The sequence below is a fragment of the Dermacentor variabilis genome, chromosome 7 (assembly GCF_050947875.1).
Source record: "Dermacentor variabilis isolate Ectoservices chromosome 7, ASM5094787v1, whole genome shotgun sequence".
Taxonomy (NCBI): domain Eukaryota; kingdom Metazoa; phylum Arthropoda; class Arachnida; order Ixodida; family Ixodidae; genus Dermacentor; species Dermacentor variabilis.
Genome location: NC_134574.1, coordinates 156,767,186 through 156,788,482, shown reverse-complemented (window position 1 = coordinate 156,788,482; position 21,297 = coordinate 156,767,186). Strand labels below are relative to the sequence as shown.

The 21,297-nt window shown below is 45.2% G+C and overlaps 1 protein-coding gene across 1 annotated transcript in view; it reads left to right on the top strand.

Annotated features, from left to right (window-relative positions):
• The first annotated feature begins 250 nt into the window (after nucleotides 1-250).
• The window catches only part of Cph (BCL11 transcription factor chronophage), a 662,450-nt gene continuing 641,403 nt past the window's right edge, over nucleotides 251-21,297 (top strand). Inside the window, exon 1 of the mRNA XM_075699818.1 lies at nucleotides 251-2,406. Coding sequence (XP_075555933.1) covers nucleotides 2,355-2,406 — 52 coding nt within the window. The 5' untranslated portion in view covers nucleotides 251-2,354. The remainder of the gene's footprint in view (nucleotides 2,407-21,297) is intronic.

The following is a 21,297-nucleotide window of genomic DNA, read 5'->3' as shown; positions in this document are numbered from 1 at the left end:
AAGCACCGCCCCTGGGCAACGCGCTCGCCGCTGCAGCGCCGCTCGAAAGAGGGCGCACGGTCCGCGCCGCACTCGCGGTGACCGCTGTCCCCGCGACTGAACTCCTCCTCTCCATCTCTCCCTTCTACTGCCTCTCTCCCTCTCCTCCAGCCGCGGCCCGCCGGCGAAAGAGAGAGAGAGCGACGCTTCGCTGTGCGCTGTGCACGTTGGAGAAGGGAAGGCTCGCCTCCTGCTGCTGCTGCTGCCGTGGCTAGAAGTACGGCGTCAGGCCTGAGGGTGGGGGGAGGAAAAAGAAGAGAAAAAAAAAAACACAGCGAGGGGTGGGGGGGTCGAAAAACGCTCCAGCCAGCGGCGAGTCGCCGTAGAGAGACCGCGTTGCGCGCGCGCGAGCCTAGCCGAGCTCGCGGACAAGCCCGGCGAGAGACACGGACGCGCCGGGGCGGCGTGCGTGGTCGTGTTTCTTTGCTTTGTTTCTGTTTCTCTCGCCCTTTCCTCCCCCCCGCCACCAGCACCGCGGAGTGTTTTGCTTCACTTTGATTTTTTTGTTTCTTCTCCTTCCGAGTCTCCCGATCGACTCCTCCCCTTTCGTTCTGCGCGACATCGTCCGCGTCGACGACGACGGTTTGCTTGTGTGTCCCCGTCGTGTCCGAGGGAGAAGAGAAGCGCCGGCGGCAACGTGGTTCTCGCGCGCTGCATCGGGCCCGCGGCGTCGCGTGGCGGACCGGAGTCCTGGAGTGCCCCGCCGTAGCAGACGACGAGACAACGGCTGCGGCGGGTTCGCAGACGATGTCGCCGAAAAAATCGTCTGCTCCGACCGTCTGCAGTGTCGTCGGTGTTGTGCGTGCCAGTGTGTGCTTCCGTTACTCGGTGGTGAGCTCCGGAGTGTGACAGCACCGCGTGTCAACGAGTGACATCCGAGTGATTCTCGTAGCGGAGGGGATGTGCAGCAGCGCCGCGTGTGTTTGCGGCAACGATTCGTGTTGTGATCCTCTTATAGCCAGCGTGTCGTCGTTGTCGGTGTCGTTGTGTGCAGTGCTTTGCCGAGGCGGGAGAGAGAGAGAGGGTTGCAACGGCATTTTTTCGTAGACACCCTTCCATCCTTCCTCTCGAAGTCGTCCGCTAACGGGACACTCACACCTGTAACAACCCTTCGCCCGATTCGTTCAACGTTCGTTCCTCCCGCATTCGGAGGAGAAAAGCGTCGTAAGCGAAGTTGTGCCCACAAATCTTGTGAACCCTCAGAGAAGCTGTCGTCCTGGTCCCGTTCTGCAATCTCAAACAGTCGGCGACGACTGAATAGCGTACGTCAGTTTTTATCGCACGTGACATACCGGTTGGGGCGGCCGGAAAAACACGAACGTGTTAGTAGCGCGCTCTGGGAGTCTTGCAAAAAGAAAGAAAAAAGAAACGTGCTATACCCTAATTGCTACCGTGCCGGCGTTCATTTCTATGTTACCTTTACCCTTTCCACCGCCGCTTTAGGAAAGAAACCCTTTCCCGCCGAAAGTTAAAAAAGTAAAAGAAAAGGGCTGTCACTCAACTTGTGACAACCTCCTCCCGGACGCAATCCGGAAGAAGGTTCTTGTTTATCCCGCACTTCGTACGCTTTGTTTTTATTTGGTATTTTTCAATCGTGAAAGTTCGCAGAGTGCGTAATCCTGACTCGAAAACACGAAATAAATGTGACCGAGAACAGACGATCAGGCAATTCGAACTAATATCGGGGACCTCACGTCGAGGGTGTCGAGGACCGACCGGAGTCTCGTAGACGGCGACAACGTAAACAAAAGCGAAACAACGGAGATCGCATCATCACGTCTGCGGCCAAAAGATCGAACCCTGAATCTGACCTTGTGACGCGGCCGCGAATTTCGCCCACTCACGGCTCGCTGCCGGACAGACTTCGCCATCATCATCGATACTGCAAGTGAACGTGTAGTGAACGACGGTCGTCTGTCTGTCAATTTTAACCGTCGGCGGCGACTTTGATGTCGTCGTGACAGTGCGACAACTCCGCTGCGATACGGCGAGTACTGCAGCCGCCGTGCCCGAGGATTGGATGTTCGCGGCGCGTTACCGGCGAGATCGTCGCGTGTGGACAGCGTCGACGGCTCGCTTCTTTCATCGGCTTCGCCGGTGTTACGTGTCCAACGGTCGCCGACGGTGACAGCGGTCGCGGGCGTTGTGTGAAAAGCTTTATTTTTTCTTTTCGTTTCGTTTCTTTGTGGAGCGGAGTTTGAGGTCCTCTCGGCCCAGGTCTGAAGTGGCCACGGGCTCAGTTCGGCTGTCGCGCCCCGCGTGAACTGCTGTTTGACTCCGGGGTTGACGACGCCAAACTGGACAACGCCGATGCCATGTCACGGCGAAAACAGGACAAGCCCCAGCCGAGGAAGCGCTCGGTTACCGGTAAGTGGTACTTCGTCTCACGTTACCTTAATCTATACGTCACTTGAGATAAGGATTAAAGGGGGTGGTGCGGAAGGCCCTTTGAACGGTTTGACCATTTCCCACTGCCTCAAAGATAACAAGTACAGTCTCATACAGTGCATGATGGTAGATACAAATTACTTGGCAGACAAAACAGAATAAGGCTTCAATAGCGAACAACAAATAATAAAGCATTGGTTTCTGCAAAAACCTGTGCAGCCTCTCGGAACTGCCAAACGCAATCAGCAAGAACACCAATACAATACTTTACAAACAATACGCGTCCACTATTATTGTAAACTGAACGAAAGGGGTCCATCATCAGAAATACAACTGATATTACTTGGCTAACAGTGCAAAGGCGCTTATATAACGAGCAACGTATAGTACTCCATTGGTTACAAGATAAGTTTCAGCAGCCTCCCGTAATAGTCGAAACACAAGTAGTAGCGTTACAATATCTGACTGACAGTACATTAGCACTACCTTATGAATTAAAAAAACAAAAACAATGTGTACACATTACATAACGTGAGGAAGCAACAGTAAGGTAATACAAGGTGCGCGTCTCACGTTGTGACACTTGCGGATATTTTTATGCAAGAACGTGCGTCAACGTACGTCCGTCTTTCCCGCCACTGTTCCTTTTCTTTAGGGGGTGGTGCTTTCGTGTTGCCAAGCAACCGTGTTTGTAAATACTGCGTATGACCGTGGGGCACGTTCTGTGTAAACACCATACAGTAAGATCACGTTGTACAGATGCTAAAACGCTCTGAAATACGGTGAACTACTGACTTCGTTTAATTTTTTTAATGAAAATAATAGGAACGGATTTAGTCACCGTATAAAAGTGACTGCTACCATTTTTTTTTCGCATAGCAGAAAGAACATAACACACACACACACACACACACACACACACACACACACACACACACACACACACACACACACACACACACACACACACATATATATATATATATATATATATATATTAAGAAGATGAAGGAAGCAACGTCGTAAGACCAAAAATCCACAGTACACAGTCCTATGCACGCGCGAACGTATAACGTAATAACGTATATAATAACGTGTAACGTATATAAAAGGCAAATGTGAGCTGTGTACTGTCCATAGATGAATGAATTATATTATCTTTGCAAGATAGCTGGTACTTCCATATATACTACTATACGGCACATGACACGATTCGAAAACCCGTTCTCACGAACGAGAAGCCGTCATCTAAAGTGTCTGCTAGCTAAGCGCTATATATACACGCAGTATACGAGTAAATTCGCAGTGCGCCGCAGTTCGCGTTCTTCGATGATGAAACGCCGATATATATACACCAGAAGTATGGTGTTAGTGACAGGCTAAAACACTGGGAACATATACTCACAACGTATGCGTTCTAAACTGCAGCCCAATCACACATTCTTGCAGGCACGTATGTATACCGCTGCCGTCTTACTGAATTCGAACACAGAAGACACATTTCTAGCGCTTTAACTCGGACAAACGCTGTTTGCAAGGAAGAAACACTAAGTTTTTTGCAAGGAAGTAACCTATAAGTAAATTCAACGCGAAACATCTAAAACAATCACTATAATAAGACACGGAGTATACGCATATCGAATAAAAAATGCGTGTAAGGCGTGTTCGGGCTAAGTATGACTTCGGCTGTACAAGTTCGCTTACAGGGGTTTGTTCAGTTTGTCGGGAGAAGGAAACATGAACATACGAAGTTACTTTTTTTTAAAATGTGCAGAAACCATCGGCGATGATTGTCAATGTACGCGAATAGTCGGACGCTTCTAGAAAGCTATATTTACTTTAGTAAAGGAATTATGCGCTTGAAGGCGAGTATTGTAGTTGGAGTCAGGATATTTAAGCAAGCATATGTTATTTTAATGCTTAACGCCGTACAGAACACCGCGGTTAACCAGCACAAATGTGGCGTTATTACAGTCGCACCCAGATATACAATATCTGAAGGGGATCACAAAAAAAGTGCGATATAGGTAATTCGATATATAAAATAAAGTTTTCCTACAAGCATCTTCAAGGAAATTTGACTGATGTTCGTTCTACACAATAATTCGTTATATGTTATTTCGATATATCCGGGTTCGACTGTATAGCACGAGAGCGCGACAGCTCGTGTGTCTCGTGGATATATATTTTTAAGATGCGTATACTTGTGGGGCAGGCTGTAAAATAATTTACACCCTTAAAAGGGAAAAAAGGGTGCAAACGTGTCTGTAACTCACACCCTTAGAGTGTAATTTCGATAACATGCACCCTAAGGGTGTGAGTTATAGACATATTTACACCGTTTTTCACTTTTAAGGGTGTAGCTTATTTTACAGTGCACGTTCGGCGAACGTGCCCCCGGGGCTCGGTTTTGCGTATGTGTAGTGCCCTTTGCATTGACACCTTTTTACACTGAAAAATCTTGTACACCTTTAAAACTGGTGTAGATATATGTAACGCAGACCCTTGCACCCAGAAACAGACACCACGGGCGGCACGGTATAGTGCGCATTAACGTCTGTCTTTCTTTTTCCGTTTTTGGGTGTAAATCTGTTAGCTAAATAGACCAAATTACACCGTTATTGACTTTTAAGGGTGTACATGATTCTACAGTGTATGGGTGGTCAAGGACCGACCGCCACTAAAACGGCCGAAATAGCCAAAGCAAGCTATCCGCTTTAAAAGAAGTCGAAGAAAAATTGTGACTTGGAATGCAGCTTCCTTCGACGCCAGCCTTTGCACCGCTTCCTGGGGTTTATGTGGACGAGTCGAGATAACATTCACAACTATATGTATATTTATATAGTGCAGGTTTGTTTATACTACAGTCAAATGCGTTCGCGACTCGGTGATATCGAAAAGACGTGTAGACGGGTAAGGGAGCGCGCCAGGAAATGTATATTCTCTGGGCTGTGGCACAAAGAGGTTGCGTCTTCTGAAGGAACAGCAGAGAGAAATAATAAATCTGTTTACTGTTACCGTTTAGCTAAGTAAAGTTGTTTTTTTTTTCTTTCTTTTGTTAAAGAACATTGTTCTCTCGCGCAAGGTTGCTGTTGTCGTTTCGCGGTAGCAATATGTCTGTCAGGCCCTTCGCGGCCCAACTGTGAAAGCATACACTAATGTGCTGTTGGCATTTTTCTTTTTTTCGTTATGCGGAAGAAAAGCCGCGCCGCAGCTCTTGCGGATTTACATTCTCTAATGTGCAAATAAACTTCGCTTTGTTAGGTTGTGTAGCCCTGCAGTTGTAGCAACACCTGACTTTATAAAAAACATGTCTAAGAAACGGAATTTATCGTTACAGTGTATCTTCAATGTTTTCAAGCGAAGTCTTCTTAGCCTCGTCATGCACTTTGGAACTATATCTGTCTAAGCGCTATCGACTGCGCTTATATATATGTATGACCACATGAACCCAGTAGGCAAGGAACCCAAGAAAAGCATAAGGTTAATTTGCGCGTTTTTCGTGTTTAACGCTAGAAAAAAAAAAAAAAAAAACTTTGATGTAACGCATGTTGAGCAATGGATCGGGAATTCATGATGGCCTACAATTTTGTCAATGACCATTTTGCTCTGATTGTAATATTTGACACGTTAGTTAATTAATAACAACTAATTATGTAACTTTTGCGAAGTAGAAAAAAAATTGACTTGCTCCAACCGACGGCAAACAATATTACCTTGGCACAAGTTACCTGAGAACCTTATATATATATATATATATATATATATATATATATATATATATATATATATATGTATATATTCCCGCTTTGACACTCGTAATGCTAACCCGTTAAAAGGAATAAAAGGAAGAATAAAACACCTTTATGATTCCTTCGGTTACCATGGCAACGATGGCAACGATGGCAACGCTTCGTAGTACACGAATTTGTCTATACCCTTCGTGCTTGTCAGCGCTTCAGACGTTCTCGCGCATTTATTTCTATTACGCAATTTACCACGCCTTTATCGGCCTATACTGCCCGGCATTATTGCGTTGTAAACGCGTGGATGTAATGGGACTGTGCGCGTAATCGTTGCGGACGCTGCATCCATAGAGCACTAATTTATTTAAATAGGATCTACTTGCGCTGTCGCAAAGGCAAATCGTTTCACCAGACTCACGTTGTTCAGAGCCAAGTCCGTGTGTATACAACCCGTTCATTCCGACGCGGTATTGAACCGTCATATGCTGGCAGCTCTCGCAGACGTGAACTCTAAAGCGACAGACTTCTCTCGTGATTTTGTCTCCTGTTCGTTGGCTTCTCGTGGTGAGACTTCTCTCCGGTAATTTGATTTCGTACTATCATGCGCTCTAATATGCGACTTCACCGGGACAGATAGAGTTTCTCAGCCTATCACCTAGAGGGAAATCTGGCGTTGCTGCGCTGCGCTATGCATGGGAATGCCGGTATATTGCGACTTCGGATTGGCATCGTTCTCGGAGGGCCAGGCAAGCACCGTTCCTTCTATCACAGTGATTAATTTTCTACTAAAACAGCACGTAAAAAGCAGTTTTAGCTATGTTATTACACAAAAACATGTTTAACTATGAGAACTTGTTATTGCATGTACAATTATATGAAACGTAAAAAGTATCAGCGGGCGCTAAAGTTGGAGGACAGACGACAAGATTCGCGCTCGCTTTGGAACAGTTTGTCGTCTGTTCTTGCTTTTCTTCGCTTGGTTATGCATTGTAGGTGAGTAAACTTCACTGGAAGATGCCATTTGCGTGAATGGAAACATTTTATGAAGATTTTACTTTAAGAACGCGTTATTTCTGTAGCCATATCCACGTTTTAGACGAAGCCTCTTGCAACAACAGCCAACACAAGCCTCGCAGGCACATATACCGTCATTCTTATGACGGCACAGCGCTCCTTAGGGAGCTCCCATAGACGGTGGCGCCAGATTTCCCTCTATAGGTGTCATAGTGAGAAACTCTATGCCGGGACACACCACGGGCCTACTCCGATATATAACTCTCACGCACATACGCGGTCGACGAAGACTGTAAGACAACTGGGGCGTCGCGAAACGCCACGCGAACGAGTGTCGATTCGGCTTGTCGAGAGTGAGCCGACGTCGAACGTGAGCGCGATCCCCGAAACAGCAACTATACACATTTAGACCTGGTGACTTCGCGACGGGTTTATATGGCGCTTCGTGCTCGTTGGCATCAGAGCGTTCGTTCCACGTTTCTGTGATGCCAGCGTTGCTATACCGGTCGAGAACGCGTTTCGAGCGATTCTTGGACGAACCAAGCGTCTTCCCTTTCTTTAGACCACTATCATCTGGTGCACCTCCACGCGTATTGTTTCATGTTTTACCTAAAAGGCGAATCTGACGCCATATGCAATACGTGCAAGTTAAGTTGAGAAACCAGATGGTCATTCGAAGCCAAAGCAGGCAAATGTCGCGGAGCTATAGCATTCGTCATTGCCCCGCTGGAAGGATGAATGAATGAAGTTTATTCCAAAGTGGAATGGCTTTTTCGACTATCTACCGTACAGGATAAAGCTCCATACCGCTGCCAGCGCGTTTATGCACAAGTGCCGGGTTTTCACTCTGTTGTACCTTTTACTGCGCAGCTATGTAACGCAGAGCGACAATACCGCCTTTCTCTTCGTGTAAGTGTAAAAAAAAAAAAAAAGACTGCACTTCCTCGCAGACCCTGTTCCAGCGATCGCACCCAGAGCGTGCATGGTTATCGCGAGGCGCGAAGCGTATATACGTGCCGGAGACGGACGCTGCTACAAGCCGGCAGATACGCTGCGTGTGGCCCGAACAACGCGCGCTTTAGACGCGCAGTTAACGACGAGCGGCGTATGGGCGATCTACGCAGTTTTCAGGGATCTCGGCAGTAACGATTTGCTAGTACGCATGCAACGTCAGCGTAATTCGAGATTGTTTTCAGGGTTACCATTGCGCGGATTATATATATATATATATATATATATATATATATATATATATATATATATATATATAGATATATATATATATATATATATATATATATATATATATATACACACACACACACACACACTAGTTCCGCGCTCACGCCGAACTGCAGCTTTACGCATACAGGCACACGTGTATAATACATCATTTTGACTGCACCACACTATACCTATTTTTATTGCAATATATATATATATATATATATATATATATATATATATATATATATATATATAATCTGGGGGGGAGGGCACAATTGTGTACGAAGCGGCCTGCGCAGCGCACAGTAATTCCAGTTTCGCGAGATCCGGAAGGAAACTCGGGTACGTTTTTTTAAATTGTCTGCTTTCCGTTTTCGTAATTTCGGAGCGCATATGATGCTCGCACGTACGCGCGCGTGCAAATACACAGGTGCATATATATAAGCGAGAAGAAAGGGGGTTAACCGTTCTTATCTTCACTGTTAATTTATGTTCTACTATTAGAACTAACCCTGTAGTAAAACATAAATGCCCAGGAAAGTGGATGGGAAAACGGCGCCGCGGTAGCTCAAGTGGTGGATCATCGCACGCGTAATGCGAAGACGTGGGATCGTTCCCACCTGCGGCAACTTGTTTTCCCCACCTTCATTTCCATTAATTTTTTATTTATTTAGTTCAGGTAGTAATTGCAAGTAATTTCCCCTATGTTTTCGATGGTGGTGGCTTCTTATGATATATATATATATATATATATATATATATATATATATATATATATATATATATATATATAGTGTGTGTGTGTGTGTTCTTTATAGGGTTATCCTGAATATTTAGTTCGATCGAAGATGTAAGCTTTTAGAGGAGTCGTGTGAATGTTTGCCAGTAGAATAAAAGAAGGAAACTCACCAAGGCGCCGTGTTATATTGAGATTGTGTTACTAAAGCTCCGTAGGAAGTTTTCGGAGTAATTTAAGGTGAGGCTATGGCTGGCATAGGTCAGCAGTGGGCAGGCGGTGTCGAAAAATTATTCCGAAAGCTTCCTACAGAGCTTTAGTAACACAATCTCAATACAACACGCCGCCTGGGTGAGTTTTCTTCTTTTCTTCTACTGGCAAACATTCACACGACTCCTCTAAATGCTTACACCTTCGATCCCCTATACACCCTATACACCTTCGATCCCCGACACCCTATAAAGAACACACACACACGCATATATATATATATATATATATATATATATATATATATATATATATCATACCACTGGCCTTGTGCTCCCAGCGTATACGTTGGTGGCGTATGCGCTATTCCATTTTAGTCGCTCCCTGTCTCCTTGCCCTATCCCAAGAAATACGACGCACATGTAGTGCATGGCATGGACGCCTGAAGTGCGACGCACTTCACGAAAGGTTAGCAGCGTTCGGCACTCCGTCGTGTCTCTCATGTGCCACATTATAGGTGGAACTTGACGACGTGTATAGCCAATTACGCGTGGATGATTCGCAGGAGTATACCGAAGGAGAAGGATATTAAGCAGCAGAAATTCATAAAGTACCGTGTGAGTAGAGAAAAAAAGAAAAGAAAGGGCAACCATCTTCATCGAAGTCTCTGTGCCTCGGTGATACATGAAGGGCACTAAACTGGAACACGACAAACGGATGTCTCTTGACAACAGAGCGAGTGGCAGAAACTCTGCATACAGTTTATCTGAGAGGCAAACCTGGAACGGAAAATCCGGTAGGACCACCACTGATTATATATATATATATATATATATATATATATATATATATATATATATATATATATATATATATATATATATATATATATATATATGTATATATATATATATATATATATATATATATATATATATATATATATATATATATATATATATATATATATATATATATATATATATATGTATGTATAAAGTATGAAGTATGGCAGGGAGAGAGAAAGTAGTGGGAAAATCCGGACACAAATAGTTCATTCACTTGCATTTACCCTCGCACGAGAGAGAGAGAGAGACTCTCTAGAGTTATGCATAAGCTTCTGACTGACCGCATCGCTACAGTCCGGGCTTATGAAAATTGAACACGTTACCATCCAGACAGGCGTAAAATAATAATGATAATTATGAATAGACGGCGTAGACCTGAGTGTATAGTCGAAATATTTGTGCCACATTTCTGGCGGACGTCAACTTTGTAATCGAAGGCTGTGTGATGATTTACTCTTGCACATTTCATTCCATTGTCCCCTCGATTGCTTGTATAACTGATTATCCTTAAACTGACATTAAAACGGAAGTAATGGGATGCGAAGCTGAGCAACACTTATTCGGTTTCCTATACGCGGTAACTTTTGTAGCTGCGCATATTTTAGCATCTTACAGGTGTGCGGTGCTTTCTTTGCCGCAGTATACTGGCAAGAGCAGCGCGAACTTGGATGTTTGGGTTAATTAAATTTCACGCAGTCTTCTAAACTTCGACGTGCGAGTCGCGAATGCACCGTCGATGCCACGGAAGCACGATGGTGCCAATTATACGGAGTGTCCATATAAATTGATATTGCAGTAAAATTTACGTGCCATAAATACAGAGGGCCGTTGACTCTTAGGCCAGTTAGAGCATTGTGTACAGCGTCTGCCCTGTTCACGGCGTTCCCTTCCGACCGTATTGCCGCTCAACGACACGGCGCAAATATACACTTCAGGGCCAGGCGTCGTGTTACAATCGCCGCGATAAATTTTAATCTGATTGATGCCGGTTTTAGGTTTGACAAAATATATCCAAATCGTCTAAACGTTCACGCACATTTTCACTGTTTGTGTTAATGAACAGCGGTTAGGTATAAAAATGTAAAATTGTGCAGGTGTGTGAGATTTATACCGTGGTTTGACTGTATGGGACTGCACACTGTGTGACGTATACGATTGGACGATGACATGGTGTAAGAGTAGGAACGCCTTCGCAGACTGCGTGACAGTGCCCACAGAAGCATTTCTGTATCGTGCGTGCGTGTGTGTGTGTGTGTGTGTGTGTGTGTGTGTGTGTGTGTGTGTGTGTGTGTGTGTGTGTGTGTGTGTGTGTGTGTGTGTGTGTGTGTGTGTGTGTGTGTGTGTGAACTCCAGGCCCTGTGCCGAATGTCGCATTGGCGTCCGTTTGCGTCATCGGGGTCTGGCATTTTGACGGGTCTCGCCTCGATAAGTTTAATTGGCTTCACCGCGACGCGTGACATCAACGCGTGACCTCTCATCTCGCACTCCGCGGCTATGCAATCTGTAGGAAGCGAGTGAGAAAAACCGACGCGGTGGTTTAATGCGGACTGTTGAGACCGCTTTTATGCAAATCTTCAGCTGCGGGTGATTTGGTAGCCCTCTGACGTACAGGGCGTTGCATAGTCACCCACAAGAGCTTCCGAAAGGCCGATTCCGCGACAAAAGTGACCTTCTGTGCTGTTAAGGCATAACGCTTCTAATTTGATATATGACGGTGCAGGTCGCAAGAACTGCGTACTACTATATACATCTTGAAACTATGTCTGAGACTGAACAACGTGCTCCGCAGGCTAAACTCAAACTGCTAGATAACAGAGCGCTCTCGGAAGAAAAAATCCTTGGACCATAGAATATGCATTCTCGCATGCAAAATGCCACAAGAGCGCTTGTACGCTTCGTGAAGGATGCTGGATTGTATGCGAACGCTTGTGACAGCGGAGGTTCCTCTGCGACTGACTCTGTGAATGACTGGCTCCACCATTTTCCTTCTCTCTCCCTCTTATCTATTTTTCCTCCTTCCCCCGCTCCAAGTGTGGGGTAGCCAACCGGGCACGTCCTTCGATAACCTTCCTACCTCTCCCTCTTCGTTTCTCTCTCTCTTCCTTGAAACCATAGCTGCATTTACATGAATGCGACAAGTGGCGCGTGGTATCGCATCCATACATCACTCTGAAACAAATTAAGCGAGAGCAGAAGGCGAACCGAGGGGCTCGATTTTGTTAACCGTGACCACGTAAATCCATCAGTCAATGAAGCCAAGGAAAGCCTTGGGGAAATTGGCTGTAGTTGAAATTGAAATGCAGAAAATAACGAAGGGGAAAGAAAAGTGGACGAAAAGATAATTTGTCGCCCGTGGTAGCCGAACCCACAACCTACGCATTACGCGCGCTTCGCACTGCAAATTGCGAGCGCGTTTGAAATGTCGAAAGGCAATTTCTAAACGAAATTGCATGTTACCTTGTCGCCGAACAATAATCGGGATGATCGTGTGCCCGGTTACTTCCAGGCCACGAACGACGTGCGCGTTAGCAGCGTGATTCTTCACGGAAAATTAGGGAGCGCCAAGTTTTTGAAGAAAGGAAACGCAAGCAATGCTGACGACTCTAACTTTTCAGGGGAGCGACAAGATACGCCCCAAAGGGTGTAAACATTTCTTACATACGCTAAAAAAGAAAACAGTTTGCACCCTTTGGGGCTTATCTCGTCGCCAAACAATAGGAATGTTTATCGTGTCCGTTACTTTGGAGAACGCCGTAGTGGTATGGGCGGATTGCCGGGCGAGTGTACAAATAGGTGCAATAGGTAAGCGAACGGAGTGGTGACGCCACCTGGTGGTGCCGCCAAGCACTCCGGCAGATCACGTTCGTGGAAAAAACTCATGTGTTCGGGGACAAAATGGGGAAGGCGCCGTGCGTGAATGCTCTCGGACCGATATTAGCGTGATGAGCTGCGGCATGCGATGCGAGACTGTCGCATTCACTTCAACAACACGGCTTACACGACTTTGTACAAGTTGATCCGGTGTCCTGCATGCACTACCGTACGGCGTTCTTCGTAACCCGGGCACTGTGCTGTTTGGGGACCGATAAACCCCGCGCACTTGAATTTATTCTTCAATCGAATCTCCTACTTTTAACCATCTGAGACAGCCTTCAGTATATGTATATATAACTTGTGACACGACCTGAATTAAGTTCGCGCGCGTTTGCCTCATGTGCACGGTGCTGGCGGTGCTTCTTTCCATGTGGGCTTATGTCGCGTGTTTCCTTTCGGAGCGGCGGTCGAGGCTACGGAGGCCAGGGGAGAGGAGGGGGGAGTTATTCTGTAAGAGCCCACCTTGTGGACATGTCCATCACGTTTGCTGCTGAAGTGTTGATTATCAAATAAGGACATATCCGCAATTTCATCAATGCGATTACGTGCCATGTTTGAATAATGATGTACTATTTTTCTTCTTTTCTTCTTTTCCCTGCCCTGTTCTTTATTTTCTTGCTTTTTGATCGAAGATGAGCCAACTTCTGTACAAATGTGTATCGCCTTCTCTGCACGCCAATGTGTTGCTCTGTATGCTGGGAGGTCAGGACTCCTGAAGCTGTTTTTACAGGTCTTTCTTTGCCTGTCCTCCTGGCAACATTTCTTTGTTGCTGAATCAATTTCAATTTCATTTGATTGGCTGTCTCCTGCTGACGTGTAGCCCAGTCAAACAGAAGTTCGGCAAAAGATCGAATAGACATGTCCACAGAGTAGGATGCCTCCCCCCCCCCCCCCCAGATGCTGTTGCACACTGTAGGCAGTCATTCTGAAGTCTTAGCTTATCACTGATTATAAAACATGAGGTGTATACGCGTACAATAGCTTGTAAATAAGGCTTGCTAGCAGTCATTTGATCGAAGCTCAATGACATCTTTTCTTTGCGTTGTAGCGCAGGATAAAGCATATATATATGGAGGCCTTGTGCGCCGTAAATAAGTGCTGTTGTATAGCAACCCATCCAACTACAGTTTAATATAATACTGTCACCAGTGTCGTCACAGCTGCGTTTAGACGTTGAACGAGTGAACGAATCTGTCGTATATTATCTGGGTGGGGAACAAAAAAAAAAAAAAAGCATCGCCATTCTCGTAAATATGCTTCCGGAAGTCCCGAAGAAAAATCTGCGAGATGAGCAAGGTATACCGCGACGAAACAGTAAAGTACGGTAATTTCACAATTGACGTTAATGGTAAGCGCCCGGTAGCAGCTTTGTAGCTACTTTGTATAGCGTCGCAGGTGGCGAAGGGCTCGGACGCGGCACATGGAAATGGCACGTCTTGTGAAATTCAGTTATATTTATGAATATACGCTTTGAAGTCGAGGATTCGACGGAAGCCCGTCTGGTCGGGATGAAGCATGAAGCATGACCAAAAGAAGTACTGATTTGTGAACGACGCTTCCGTGGAGAAGCTGAAACGTCTTTTAGATTTAGTCCTTTTCAGTGCTTCTTTTGGTCGGTGTCCGTCATTTTATTGCTTCATAATATACACCTTATAGTAATAATGATGATGGCGATGGTGGTGGTGGTAATGATGATGATTTTTAATTTGCACAGGAACAAGCTGCTGGAGCCGCGTAATGCAGCGATCCCTTTTTTTTATCATTCCATATTTTTTTGCCCATTTCGACGGGGACAAAATGCACGAACGCCCTATGTGCCGTGCACTGCATGCACGTTTTGACCGGGGTGGTGTCAAAAATTATTCCGGAGTCCCTCGCTAGACGGCGTGCCTCGTAATCTGATAGTGGCTGTCGCTCGTAAGAATCCGAAGAATCAAAAAATTTTTTTTAATCTTTCTGCCCCATTCTAAGTGGTTGGCGAGTGGCCACGCATACGTTATCGGCGGTATCGGCCACTCGTTGCGATTGGCGATATGGGAAGAACAGGAATTCGGGACAACAGTTCCTTACGATATGACCCCTCGTCGTTGAGCCGGTGCTCGTGGAAATGGGAATAATTTGAAGCTGAACATTTCGACAGAATTGCCTGTCTGGTTGGGAAATTGATTAGGACTTGAGACTGACTCCAACCAAATAACTGAATTTTATTAGCCCGACGTTTCGGAGCCCATTCGGCTCCTTCTTCAGGGGGTTGTACTTCGGGGGGTGGCGGTACAACCCCCTGAAGGAGCCGAATGGGCTCCGAAACGTCGGGCTAATAAAATTCAGTTATTTGGTTGGAGTCAGTCTGAAGTCCTAAATGGGAATAATGTACGCAGTAAGAATAATGCACCTATATAAGCACCCGTCCCATCGGGATTCGGTTGGGCGCAAACAAGCCGGCTGATTCGGTCGAAGAAATTGTGGCCAATTCAGGGCAAAAGAAGGCGGGCGCCAGGAAGATATCGAACGAAACAGGATTCAGTGATAAGTCGTGATGTCAAGCTTGGTAGCTGTTACACGCGGGACAAGGAAGATATACGTACATTGATAAACGAGAATAAAAAGTGCCTACACACTTCAAATCGTTGATGCTTTAGAATTAGTACATGCGTGAAGGAGATTGGTCGATACTTCTGAAATTAGGGTGACGAAATCACAACGTTGTGACATTATTACATTATGAGACAACGAAAACAAAAACGGCAACAGCGGTAACCACAGCGACCACGACGACGATTTTTAAAAAAAGAAACAACCAGAATAACTGGGCTATTTTACGGAAGACAGTAGGGGTTGTCGGGCGCCTTCATCGTGTTTGTGCGGACAGATTCTTGTTTTTTACCCTTTCCTATAAGCCCCCTACCCCTCAGGTACAGAGTAGCCAACCAGATTGTTACTCTGGTTAACTGCTCTCTCTCTCTCTCTCTCTCTCTCTCTCTCTCTCTCTCTCTCTCTCTCTAGCAATAATGTTTCTTCAGCATACAAGCAACTCGGCCCCGCATGCGTATAACTGGTTGTGTCCATTTTGACTGCGGGTTTCGCTGTTAGGTATGCCGGGTTGGGAGGGTTCGTACGAGCGCTGCTTTCGGATATCAGCTGCTGTGTTTCCCCGTTCTGTCCCGCTTCTGCCGAATAACCTCCTCTCGACATCCAAAAAAGAACAAATACAGAAACAGCTTCGAGAGGACCTAGTCCTAAGCGAAAGGTGCCAAGGACTCCAAAGGAAAGGAGGGCGACAGGTCGAAACAGAACGGCAGGTCTCGCTGCCGAGCCGTGCTCTCGCCGGCGCTTTCCGTCCTGCACGTATACCGCGTGCATCCTTCTGGGAGGCACGGGGTGTCCTGACACGCTAACCGATACAAGAGAGAGAGAGAGAGAGAGAGAGAGAGAGAGAGAGAGAGATAACGGTGTGCGCACGCTTCAAGCTTGCACGAAACGCCTAATGCCCGTTTCATCCAATATGATCACAGGCCCGAACGAGCGCAACGGGTAATCGTGTGCCGACACCATTCTCCGAGTCAAATTTACCCGAGCAGCTCAATTAAAGCAAAGCTACAAGACCACGAATTCAACCCCCCTCCAACCTTCTCCCTTGTCTTTCTCCTGTCTTTCTTCTTTCTTTTTTTTCAGTTCGGTCAGCGGCTCAAAGTTCGCGGCCGCACGGGAGAAATGAAAACGCAGATTAATCGACGTCTTACTCGCTTTCTTGTTCTTGATTGCAGATTAAAGCCATCGCGGGCTTTGCTGTCCCTCTTTCCGGCGTTTAGTGATGTCTTCATTCTTCTTTCAGACACAGGTGCCCTCCACCTATGCCGTAAAACCTGATTACCTGAAGAAAACAACTGGCGCTTCTTTCGCTTCTTTGGCTTCGTGCGTTTCGCGCACTTGTTAGAAGTTGGCTGCCATTGTGATATATTTTTTTTTATGGCTCGGGCTCCTGGACTAGTAGTGTACTAGTGTACTTGGAAAACATATAGGTTCTCTATTACCTGACGCGTATTGTATGAAAGAAAAAGAGAACGAATCAATGAAAGAAAGAAACAAGGAGAGAAAAAAAAAAGGAAGGCGTGACACGTAATATGCAACACGTTGTAGATCCAATGTGCTTAAAAGAGTCAGTGCGTTAGTGCACGGACAAGTGTTTCTCGGCACGTTTCTTAATTTCTTCTTAGTGACAAAGGCGTTACCACTCTACTAAGAAAGGTAAACGCCGATGTCAATAATCTTGTTTCTTGGTGTAAAAATAACTTGCTAAAGATGGAACCCTGTTAAAACAAACCTATATGTTATTTCAATCGTCCCAAAATACGCCTACAATAAATTCCTCGACTTCAGCATTCGTCATTCCACATTTAGCGCTAGACCAAACATTTAAATTATACCGAGAGACATCTTCCACCGTGGCAGAACTGTTTGCAATCCTGTGTGCTTTGCGTTTCATAACATCAGAAAAACATTCGCAAAAATGGGTTATATTTAGCGCTTCGCAAGCCGCTCTCACATTACTACAGAACAATAAGAAGAATTCTTTGAACACTTCGCTATTGTATGAGACACTCAAAGAACTTACAAAAGCGTGCGCAATGAACCACGTAATTGCATTCCAGTGGATACCTGGGCACTGCAATATTCCTGGTAATACTGCAGTAGACGCAGCTGCGAATCGAGCGCACAATAACGCGGAGACAACCAATCTTCCTCTATTGCGTAGTGAAATCCGTCTGCTCCTGAGACAGATTTCTTGTCGCCTCAGCAAAACTACCTGGTTTGATCAGCAGACTAAAAACTCGGTGTTATACTTTACAGACCCATGTATAAACTTATCAATGCCGGAAAATCTAAGGGACAACAGAAAATTTGAAACGTTGGTACACCGTCTGCGTCTTGGTACTGCATTTACAAAGCACTTCTTGTACAGGATAAAACGTGTCTCTAGTCCGCAGTGTTCTTGTGGCCATCCAGACGAAGATGTAAATCATCTTCTTCTTGAGTGCACGAAATACGACCCACAAAGAAGGGTACTGAAAGCAAATTTGTTGATGTTAGGCAGAAGACCATCCACTCTAAAAAATATATACCTGGCCCATGGCCAACTGCGGGCCTTCAAATAAGAGCGCTTCTTGCTCTGAAAAAGCTTTTAGAGGACACCACCATTTTGGGAAAATATTAGGTATCAGATGATCCGATTACGCTAAATGAGTAACACAAGCGTTGTCTGTGGTTCATAATTGGTTTATGTGGTGATCGCAACTTTTACGCAGTATGTATAATTCTGTTCTGTACTTGCAGTGCATTACATGTGTTGTGTGTTTTGGCTGTACAAAATATCTGACTTTATATATGCGTACGTGGACTGAACTAATGCACAGAACTTTGCGACTGGTGTACTGTTGGACTGTATATTTTTTATTCATCCACTGTTCTGCTGAGTGCCGTATTTCGTGTCGCTATTCTCGCTTTTTACGCAAATTTGTTTCCTTTGCCAAGTGACAAGGAGTAGCCGGTGCCACCATAAAGACGCCAACCTCTCCTGATATTCACTTCAATAAAAAAAACCCTGAACTATACATACATCGATAACTGCGTCATTACCCCGTCTAATTTTATTACTTTTCTAGGTGTTACATGAGACCCTCAAGTTAAGTATAACGCTCCCGTAAATTATATCACTAAGAAGACGGCTTTTGGCGTGCTCGTACTCATTCGAACAAGACACTGCTTTCAGCAACATGTTGTAAAATCACTTTACTACGCTTTCATTGATATTCACTTTACCGTATTTCATCGTGCGGAAACGCATACCCCACACACTTGAGATCCCTCATTCACCATCAGAATCGGGCGGTCGGAATAATTACCAACAGTTCTTACACCGCATAAGCAGCACCCATATTTCGCGCTCTTGAAGTTCTACCATTACCCTCCACATTTCAATTTAAACTAGGTCTTATATTCTTCAGAAGTAGAAACAGTGACATTATAACTGAGTTACATCCCCCAACGCAAATTTACCATGCAAATAACACATGGTTTTCTGAAAGCAATAATCTCTTGCTTCCAAAAGTCAGCACTAAATACGGCAAAATGACAGCCTTCTATTCTGCGATTTCGTTTGGAATTCCCTGCCATCAAATAATAAATCATGCCTTTACTACACTGTTTCCGGCGGCTTCTAAAACAGTTTTTACTAACACACGTCACCTGACTTTAATATATGTGTGTGCGTGTGTGCATGCGTGTGTGTGTGCGTGCACATTTATTACTGTGCAGCCATGTTTCATTGTTTTTCTCGGTTTATGTTCTTAGGTTATTCGCCGTTTATAAATTGATTTTGTTTCTTTGTTTAATTGCGCACTGTTCGTGATATACAATCATTATATTCCTATTCAATTAATGTAATGTTCGTTCTTTCATGTTTATTTCAATATGGAATTATTCTTGTTCATTTCTTTGTTATCTTCAACTACCAGAGGTTTGATTACTTACTTCTAATATGTCGATTTGTATTTTCCCGCTGTTCTTACCTTCGTTGCTTATCGCATATTCTACATTTTTATACATGTTATAACAGGAGGTCCCCCGGACAGTTTTTACTTTGGGACCTCCTCCTGTATTACATTTCCTTTGTAATTGCGTTAATGTCTAATAATAAACAATAAACCAACAACTTACGTTATCATTGACGACATCATCCACCTATTTCATGTACACTGCAGGCTAATGGAAGTATCCCTCCAAGCCGTTTCCAATTACCACTGTATTGAGTCAGCCTACGAGTTTCGTATGGAATTTCCTAATCTTGTTGTACTATCTAACTCTCGGCCGTCCAGCACTGCATCTCCCTCCCTCTTTACACCTGTAATATTACTTTAACAGACCACCGGCTGTTTGCTCTATGCAGACGTTATGTAGGACGTGAACTGCCAAACTACTGTTTCCCTCTGATTTTGACCTAGACTATCCATCTACTGGTGTTTATTTTTTCCTTTTATTGACATGAATAAATAAAGAGACGTTGGCGCCAACGTATGGTCCCGCGGCTACTTCTTTTGAGAGAAGTTACATAGAAAGGAAGGAAAAAGTGGCGAAGGAAAGGCAGGGATGTTAACCAGTTTAGCTTGTACCGCACAAAATCGCAATCGTAAAGGAGACACTATGCAATGACGCATTATAGATCTAACAAACACTGCAGGCGCTGTAGAGATACACAAAGTATCATAAGAGAGAGCCGTGCGCGATCGAATTGCGCTATAAAAATGTCACATGAGGGAGAGATGTCACACAAAATGTGACATGAGGTAAAATAGCACACAGCGCCTACACATACGCGCTGCACATATACATATATTCAATACTATTCTCACCACCCAAAATATACACAGACGTTTCTTATCTTAGTATTTTTCCGAAATATGAGTAAGCTTCATTTTCTCTCTTGGTGTCGATAAAGTGAGTTAGCTCAGAAGAGCACCAGCGCTGTGGTCTGTGTCCATCTCTTCGTCCTGTTGTTTAGCGCTGTTTTCCGCTCGCAATCATGGACCAACCAGCCCAAATGCGTACTCGACCAACGCATGTGTTTATTATTTTTTGTTTGCCATCTTAATTACAGCACTCACTTTAACAGCACGCGACCCGCCGTGGTTGCTCAGTGGCTATGGTGTTGGGCTGCTGAGCACGAGGTCGCGGGATCGAATCCCGGCCACGGCGGCCGCATTTCGATGGGGGCGAAATGCGAGAACACCCGTGTGCTTAGATTTAGGTGCACGTTAAAGAACCCCAGGTGGTCAAAATTTCCGGAGTCCTCCACTACGGCGTGCCTCATAATCAGAAAGTGGTTTTGGCACGTAAAACCCCAAATATTATTAACAGCACGCGTGATTACTAGGCTAATTCGCTACGATGACAAAGCCACAACCGGAGCCACAGTCACATCAAAGGATACAGCGCCCCGCGGTAAAATTCACAGCGCCGACACCCGACAAATTGCCCTAAGAAGACCGGCAAGTGGTTCTGATGCTTCCGTCCCTCATAAATAGCCTTCGTGTACTTTTCAGGAAGTTGCATACTCCGTCAGCGCGAAGTGCAGTGCAAGTGCTGGATCCAGTGCTCTTAATCCAGTGCTTTGCAAGTCTCGAGTAAGCCCCATACCTCACCCGCAGCCCCTTATTCGCGC